The sequence below is a fragment of the Octopus sinensis genome, linkage group LG29 (genome assembly GCF_006345805.1).
Source record: "Octopus sinensis linkage group LG29, ASM634580v1, whole genome shotgun sequence".
Taxonomy (NCBI): Eukaryota; Metazoa; Mollusca; class Cephalopoda; order Octopoda; family Octopodidae; genus Octopus; species Octopus sinensis.
This window is the reverse complement of record NC_043025.1, coordinates 7780011-7790010: the sequence shown is the minus strand read 5'-3', so window position 1 is coordinate 7790010 and position 10000 is coordinate 7780011. Positions and strand designations below refer to the sequence as shown.

General features: G+C 40.3%; 1 protein-coding gene across 2 annotated transcripts in view; it reads right to left on the bottom strand.

Annotated features, from left to right (window-relative positions):
- Nucleotides 1-7142, bottom strand: part of LOC115226169 (C-Maf-inducing protein) — a 116177-nt gene extending 109035 nt beyond the window's left edge. For both annotated transcript variants that reach the window (XM_029797166.2, XM_029797167.2), the window contains exon 1: nt 6998-7142. In XM_029797166.2, coding sequence (XP_029653026.1) covers nt 6998-7114 — 117 coding nt within the window. In that variant the 5' untranslated portion in view covers nt 7115-7142. The remainder of the gene's footprint in view (nt 1-6997) is intronic.
- Between the last annotated feature and the right edge of the window lie 2858 nt (nt 7143-10000).

Genomic DNA, 10000 nt, shown 5'->3' with positions numbered 1-10000 from the left:
TATGTATATATATACACCTATACACACATATTCTAACGCATATGCATATATGTGTATATATTTATAATGTGTGTGTATTATAGATGCATCATCATCACATTATATATAAAAGATGTTTACATACAATATATATATATGTTATATACATCTACATGTATATGTATGTATGAATATATAAGTACCACAGAATTTGAATCAAACTGTTTTGATCCATATACACACACACACACACACACACACACATATACATACATACATACATACATACATACATACATACATACACACATACTAAAATTACATCGTTGGAGCAGTAATTCATTTATGTATTTTTTGTTATACAATTTATTTTTAAGCTGAATCCCTAACCTGCCATTAACCCCTTTCTTATAAAATAGTTGAAGAATCTGGGGTGTAGGAATTGGGCCAGTATTGGAACTTTTAACTTCTTGCTCTCTATCTTATGATCTCCGAAATTTAAGAATTTTGTGTTAACTGGGCTCTTATTATTTACTCTGACTCTGCCACCACCTCAATGCAAAGACTATCAATATCAGAATCATATTCACAACCACCACTGAGATATCCTAACATAATCAATGCCACTACTACTATCATCATCATCCACTGCCGCCACCACCTCTACAAAAACACCAACACTATAATTGCTGCCATCATACACATCCACTGTCACCACTACACCACCACCACTGCCATGATAACCACATCTACCACAGCTGTTTGCTTACTTCTTACTCACGCTGTTTAAAATTTTCACAAAATAGCTGTCTACGTCACAGTAACACTATGCAGCTAATAATTTCAGATCAAAACAGACAATACGATTGGTTAAAATTTGCAGATTTAAACTACGTTTAAACTTATAAAACACATTTTTCTCAAAAAAACTAGTTGAAATTAATGTTTTCTTTTGACACATTCTACCAGTATACGAAGTTTCAAATTATTTAGTTAACTAGAAAAATCTGGCCTTCTTTTAAAAAAGATCCGTTAAAAATGACAGGATGGTCATGGCTGATCAATGCACACGATCAGTTGCCTGTTCAGTCAGAACTAACCTTGGGCTAAACAACAGCTTATACCACCCTCACCGTCTCCAATACACTACCAACAACAACAACACCACCACTAACACCAACACCAACCTCCAGCCAACATCAGCATCACCACCACTACCACCAACACAACTGCCACTAACACCAAAACCACCACCACTAATATCAACACCACCACCACTAACACTACAACCATATCAATAACACCACCGCCATTAACACCAAAACCACCACCACTACCACCAACAACACCACAACCACTAACACCAAAACCACCACCACTACCACAAACACCAAAACCACCACTACCAACAAAACTGCCACCATATCAACACCACCACCCTCACCACTGCCATTAACACCAAAACCACCACCACTAACATCAACACCAGAACCACTACCACCAACAACACCACTAACACCAAAACCACCACCACTACCACAAACACCAAAACCACCACTACCAACAAAACTGCCACCATATCAACACCACCACCCTCACCACTGCCATTAACACCAAAACCACCACCACTAACATCAACACCAGAACCACTACCACCAACAACACCACTAACACCAAAACCACCACCACTACCAACAACACCACCACCCTCACCACTGCCACTAACACCAAAACCACCACCACTAACATCAACACCACCAACAACACCACTACCATTAACACCAAAACCACCACCACTAACATCAACACCAGAACCACTACCACCAACAACACAACTAACACCAAAACCACCACCACTACCAAAAACACCACCACCCTCACCACTGCCACTAACACCAAAACCACCACCACTAACATCAACACCACCACCCTACCACCAACAACACCACCACTACCATTAACACCAAAACCACCACCACTACCAACAACACCACCAGCATATCAACACTACCACCCTCACCACTGCCACTAGCATCACAGTCTAGACAATGTTAAAAAAACAACAATGCTAGGCATGTGTCAGGGTGTATGAACTGTCACGACTGACCGTGACCTTGATCTGGTTCCCAGGTACTATGTCTCAGGAAGCCTACCAGCCTGACTGCTCTGACGTCAATGGACCTTTATTGATTGAAAGAACCAGGCCCTCATTCCACATTGTTCAGATGGCTGTCCCATCTCGCCCTCCCTCCCTCTCTCTCCCTCGCATTCTTTATATATATATATATATATATATATATATATATAGAGAGAGAGAGAGAGAGAGAGAGAGAGAGAGAGAGATACGGGTGTGTGTGATTGTGTATAGAATATATTAATAAAAGGAATTCCAACCTTGTCTGATTTTCACGTTTTATTTACGATCTTATGATATATTATAAGATAATATAATATAATAGAATAAAATAAAATAGTAGAATGTTAAATGTTCATTCTGATTGAACTAGTACTTTCATGCATTAAATTTTCCAATCTTCAGGTTCATGTAGTAGTGGTGACAGTCACGCTTCACAATTTTTGACTGTGGAAATTTTTGATAGTCAAAAATTGTGAAGCATGACTGTCAACACTACTACATGAACCTGAAGATTGCAGAATTTAATGCATGAAAGTACTAGTTCAATCAGAATGAACATTTAACATTCTATTATTTTATTTTATTCTATTATATTGTATTATCTTATATTATTTCATAAGATTGTACATAAAACGTGAAAATCAGACAAGGTTGGAATTCTTTTTATTAATATATATATATATATATATATATATATATATATATCATCATCATCATTTAACGTCCGCTTTCCATGCTAGCATGGGTTGGACGGTTCAACTGGGGTCTGGGGAGCCCAAAGGTTGCACCAGGCCAGTCAGATCTGGCAGTGTTTCTACAGCTGGATGCCCTTCCTAACACCAACCACTCCGAGAGTGTAGTGGGTGATTTTATGTGCCACCGACACAGGTGCCAGACGAGGCTGGCGAACGGCCACGCTCGGATGGTGTTTTTTATGTGCCACCGACACAGGTGCCAGACGAGGCTGGCAGACGGCCACGCTCGGATGGTGTTTTTATGTGCCACCGACACAGGTGCCAGACGAGGCTGGCAGACGGCCACGCTCGGATGGTGTTTTTATGTGCCACCGACACAGGTGCCAGATGAGGCTGGCGAACGGCCACGATCGGATGGTGTTTGTTACGTGCCCACATATATATACATATATATACTAGCAGTATCTCCCAGCGTTGCTCGGGTTTGTAAGGGAAATAACTATATAAGCATTATTAGAGTTATAGCAAAAAAATAGCAAAAAAATGCATTAAAAATGGAAAACAAATGATGGTAAATTTTTTTTAAATCGTTGACTCATCGTAGACATTTTTAGAGAGTTACTTCCCTTATATAATAGCGAAGAAATGCATTAAAATGGAAAAAAATGATGGTAAATTTTTTTTTAAATCGTAAACTCATCATAGATGCGCGCTAATACCCAGAAGGGCTCGATATGAATCACGACTATAAGATACCCGCTTTTGGTTAAACTGCACCGCAAAATGTGGGAGTAGTTAGGAATCTAAATCGTAGGAGACAGACACACAACTTCACTTTTATATATAAAGATTATATTATATCATTATAAGATTGTAAATAAAACGTGAAAATCAGACAAGGCTGGAATTCCTTTTATTAATATATATATATATATATTTAATTTTATTTGTTAGGGAATAAAAATTCCAGCATCACAGGGGTTCGAATTATTCTCAATGAAGAAATATATATTTTCATTTAGAGATAGTAGGCCCCTTCATCCCACCATATAAAAAAGAGTTTCTATTTTAAATACCTACTAGCCAAGTTATATCTATCTCTAAATGAAAATATATATATATATGTCTGTGTATGTGTGTGTGTGTGTCTGTATATATATATATATGTGTGTGTGTGTGTGTGTGTGTCATTACTCTTTACTCTTTTACTTGTTTCAGTCATTTGACTGCGGCCATGCTGAAGTACTGCCTTTAGTCGAGCAAATCGACCCCGGGACTTATTCTTTGTAAGCCCAGTACTTATTCTATCGGTCTCTTTTGCCGAGCCGCTAAGTGACGGGGACGTAAACACACCAGCATCGGTTGACAAGCAATGCTAGGGGGACAAACACAGACACACAAACACACACATACACATACATATATATATATATACATACACACATATATACGACAGGCTTCTTTCAGTTTCCGTCTACCAAATCCACTCACAAGGCATTGGTCAGCCCGGGGCTATAGCAGAAGACACTTGCTCAAGATGCCACACAGTGGGACTGAACCCGGAACCATGTGGTTGGTGAGCAAGCTACTTACCACACAGCCACTCTTATACGACGGGCTTCTTTCAGTTTCCGTCTACCAAATCCACTCACAAGGCATTGGTCGGCCTGAGGCTATAGCAGAAGACACTTGCCCAAGATACCACGCAGTGGAACTGAACCCAGAACCATGTGGTTGGTGAGCAAGCTACTTACCACACAGCCACTCCTGCGCCTATATATATATATATATTATATTTATACACATGCACACCTACAGACACAAGTGCAAATACATGCATACATACACATGCATTTGTGCACAGTATACATATGCATGCGTATACAAAAGCCATATGGCTTAGTGGTTAGGGTATTCAACTCATGATCGTAAGGATGTGAGTTCAATTCCAGGCGACACGTTGTGCTCCTTGAACAAGACACTTTATTTCACATTGCTTCAGTCCACTCAGCTGGCAAAAATGAATTGTACCTGTATTTCAAAGGGGCCAGCCTTGTCACATTCTGTGTCATGCTGAATCTCCTTGAGAACTATATTAAGGGTATGCATGTCTGTGGAGTACTCAGCCACTTACATGCTAATTTCAAAAGCAGGCTGTTCCATTGATCAGATCAACTGGAACCCTCGTCGTCGTAACTGACGGAGTGCCAAAGCATATATAGAAACAATATATATACACATATACACTTATACATAGGTATGTACACAAATGTATGTATATGGGTGTGTACCATTGTTAATAAAAATACAATATTTAAAAAAAGTACTCAATACCAAAGGTTGTTTGTTCCTTCTCGAGCCATGCCTGGCTCATAAGGGCCGGTTTCCCAGTTTCTTGGCATATAAGTTCCCCACCTGGACGGGCGCCGGTCCGTCGCAGGTGAGCTGCAAGATGCAGGAGAAAAGAGTGAGAGAAAGTTGTGGCGAAAGAGTCAGCAGAGGTTCGTCATTACCATCTACTGGAGCCGCGTGGAGCTTAGGTGTTTCGCTCATAAACACCACATTGCCCAGTCTGAGATTCAAACCAGTGATCCCTCGACCGCATGTCCGCTGCTCTAACCACTAGGCCATGTGCTTCCACAATGTTCCTACTTGAGCCATGCCAGGCTCATTAAAGGCCGGTTTCCCGGTTTCCTTGGCGTATAGGTTCCCCACCTGGACAGGACACCAGTCCATCGCAGGTGAGCTGCAAGATGCAGGAGGAAAGAGTGAGAGAAAGTTGTGGCGAAAGAGTCAGCAGAAGTTCGCCATTACCTTCTGTCGGAGCCGTGTGGAGCTTAGGTGTTTCGCTCATAAACACCACATTGCCCAGTCTGAGATTCGAACCAGCGATCCCTTGACAGCGAGTCCGGTGCTCTAACCACTAGGCCATGTGCCTACCAAAGGTAGAGTAATACTTAAGTAAATAAAAGATAGTATTGAGTAAACTCAACAACTCTTTTGTAGTCTTACAAACAAAAATACTCTGCCTTATACAGTTATCACACCATTTTGACTGGGGACTGAAACAACAGCTCAAGCACTCAAAAGTGGATGTGATTTGTCCCAACTTTGTCTAAGACTTCAACAAAGTTGGTCATGGGCTGATATGTCACAAACGGCGAGCTGGCAGAAACATTAGCACGCCTGGCGAAAAGCTTTGCAGTATTTCGTCTGCCGCTACGTTCTGAGTTCAAATTCCGCCGGGGTCGACTTTGCCTTTCATCCTTTCAGGGTTGATAAATTAAGTACCAGTTACGCACTGGGGTCGATGTGATCGACTTAATCCATTTGTCTGTCCTTGTTTGCCCCTTCTGTGTTTAGCCTTTTGTGGGTAGTAAAGAAATAGATATGTCACAAACTGCATGACTTTGGTATCATTAGAAACCTAAGGGAGTGGCTGATTGACTTTTTGAAAGATAGAAGTCAAACAGTTACAGTTAATGGATCTCTCGCTCTCTGAGGAGACTTCAATTCTCAGTGGAGACCCTCAGGCAAACTACGCAGGAGATTTCTTCAGGGTACTGCACAGCTAAGTTCCTCGGGGAAATGTGCAACTAAGTTCTTCGGGAAACTGTGCAATTAAGTTCCTCAGGGAAGTATATGGGTGAGTCCTTCAGGGAACTATACAGTGGAATCCTTCAGGGAACTATACAGTGGGAACTATAAATAGGCACAGGAGTGGCTGTGTGGTAAGTAGCATGCTAACCAACCACATAGTTCCGGGTTCAGTCCCACTGCGTGGTATCTTGGACAAGTGTCTTCTGCTATAGCCCCCGGCCGACCAATGCCTTGTGAGTGGATTTGGTAGACGGAAACTGAAAGAAGCCTGTCGTATATATGTATATATATATTTATTAACATATGTATTTATATAACTGGGATAACGGCTCAGTGGTTACCGATGATGTTGACTTGTTCTTCTTTTCGGATTATGGCTGCTGTTGCTTAGTGAGTGGGATTGACTCAGTGCACAGCCTTTCCTCACTTAAAAAAAAATCTTTTTGCACAGGCATTGCACGATAACAACATTGATTAAGTTTCGTGCAATGGCCATACTCGATAACGAGGGGGCAGCCATCATATATATACATACACACATACATAACAACAGTTAAAAGATTAAAAAGAAAGTGTGGTAACTAACCTGAAGTAAGAGAGAACCATCTTGGATGGTAATACGAATACAAAACTTGTGTCCCGCATCCCAGCGGGATATAATGTGGATGTCCTCGATTGAAGAGTAAGGGATTGAGTGATTCATGAATCCTGTAGGCTGGAATGAGACAAAGGGAGAGAATGGTTAATGGTTGATTGATTGATTGAGGAGGTGATTTAATAATTTGATAAATAGACAGACAAGAAGATGGAAGGATGGACAGAAAGAGAGATAGATAGAGGGATGGACAGGCAGACAGGAGGATGGACAAACAGACAGGTAGATAGGACAGACAGACAGACAGAGGGATGGATAGAGAGACTGGTAGACAGAAGAATGGACAAACAGACAGATAGACAGACAAGTAGATAGAAGGACAGAAAGACAGACAGAGGGATGGACAGAGAGACAGGTAAATAGAAGGACAGACAGACAGACAGACAGACAGATAGATAGATGGATGGAGATATAGATAGACAGACAGACAGACAGACAGACAGATAGATAGATGGATAGATGGATGAAGATATAGATAGATAGACAGACAGACAGACAGACAGACAGATAGACAGACAGACAGACAGATAGATAGATGGATGGATGGATGAAGATATAGATAGATAGACAGACAGACAGACAGACAGACAGACAGACAGATAGACAGATAGATAGATAGGTAGATAGGCAAACAGACAGACAGACAGATAGATAGATAGATAGGCAAACAGACAGACAGACATACAGATAGATAGGCAAACAGACAGACAGACAGACAGACATACAGATAGATAGATAGATAAACAGATAGAGATAGATAGATAGACACATACATACATACATACATAGACAGTTGGACAGACAAACAGACACATAAATACAAAATGGAATGAATGCCATCTCACCTATGTACTACAGGTGTAAAAATGTATCAAAACAATTGTAGAGTGATTTTAAATAAAGAATGTTATTCAATTGAGTTTTTTTTTTGCTATTTATCTACTTATATAAACACAGATGCAGGATGGGTCGAAACAGTCGTAGTGTTGAATAAATATTCATACTAAATCTATATTCCATCTCCTTTATCAACTACTAGCAGTATCGCTCGGCGTTGCTCAGGTTTGTAAGGGAAATAACTATAAAGCATTTTTAGAGAGTTATAGCCAAAAAATAGCAAAAAAATGGGAAAAAAATGATGGTAAATTTTTTTTTGAGATTTAAAAAAGGTGGAGTTGCGTCCCCTAGACAGTTTGTGGTTCGTGTTTATGATTCTCGACCCCATGTCGAATTTATCAATTTTTTTCAGAACTGGGGGAACTTTTCAAAATTTTCGCTGCGTTAGTTTTGAATTATGACATTGGGCTATGTGTGTGTCAAGTTTCATCAGAATCGGTTGAAAGCCGTGGTCAGGGTGAGGGTACAAGCTAACAGACACACAGAAACACGCACAGACAAACTGCCGTTTATATAGAGAGAGATATATATACATAAAGTTAATCCAAACATGAAAGCACAAAATAAAACACAACAAAGCGAGGACGTGGAACAAATAAAGTATTATTGGACGCTCAGGAAAGAAGGAGGGTTTAACGTTTCGAGCGGAGCTCTTCGTCGGAAACATAGGAGAAGGAAAGATCCAGAGAAGGGAAGACAGAGGAAAAAAAAAATCGCCAACGGTACACACGCGGTCACATTTTGAATGACCGGAAGGAAATGGGTGAAGAAAAGTTCTTTCAAAGACAGGAGAGTGGTAGAGGAGGAGGAAGGTGTGTGTAAGTGTGGATATGTGTGTGCGCGGAGGTCTGTATGTGTGTATGTGTGCAATGATAACACGTGTGTGTGTGCGTGTGTATGTGGCTGTTAATCTTTGTGTGTTGTAGGGCTAGTAGTGTATATATACATATCTATATAAGTATGTATGTATGTATGTATGTGATAGGTTTCTATAGAAGATGAAATTATGTTTATTTCAAATTCATATAAATATAGAAAGTATGATTAAAACATTACCACAGAAAAGCACCCTCAAGGTCAAGTTTCTTATTAGTAAGTATGATTCATTAATTAAAAGAAGATGTAATTACTTTAATTTTCTGTAGTTTTAAAATATTTCAATTGATAAGCTGAATACATAAATACAAGGTCTAAATTTAGTCTTGGGAACAATTTGTCATTTATTGAATAAACAAGTAATTTTCTTATAGCTTATTCATCATCATCCTCATCACCATCATCATCATCATTTTAGTATCCACTTTTCCATTGTACATTCTGAGTTCAAATTCCGCTGAGGTCAACTTTGCCTTTCATCCTTTTGGGGGTTGATAAATTAAGTACCAGTTGTGTACTGGCGATCGATCTAATCGACTGACCCCCCCTCCCCCAAAATTTCAGGCCTTGTGCCTAGAGCAGAAAAGTAACCACTTCTCCATTTTACATTCTGAGTTCAAATTCCGCTGAAGTCAACTTTGTCTTTCATCCTTTCACGGGTCGATAAATTAAGTAATAGTTGTGTACTGGGGGTCGATCTACCCAAGAAACCAATCCGAAACAGATCACTGGACCCTGGTGCAGCTCCCTGGCTCACCAGTCCCAGACAAACCGTCTAACCCATGCCAGCATGGAAAACAGACGTTAAATGACGATGATGATGACATTCTCTTTTCTCTTTCTCTTTTACTTGTTTCAGTCATTTGACTGCGGCCATGCTGGAGCACCGCCTTTAATCGAGCAACTCGACCCCGGTACTTATTCTTTTGTTAGCCCAGTACTTATTCTATCGGTCTCTTTTGCCGAACCGCTAAGCAATGGGGACATAAACACACCAGCATCGGTTGTCAAGCAATGCTAGGGGTACAAACACAGACACACACATATATATATATACATATATACGACGGGCTTCTTTCAGTTTCCATCTACCAAATCCACTCACAAGGCTTTGGTTGGCCCGAGGCTATAGTAGAAGACACTTGCCCAAGGTGCTATGCA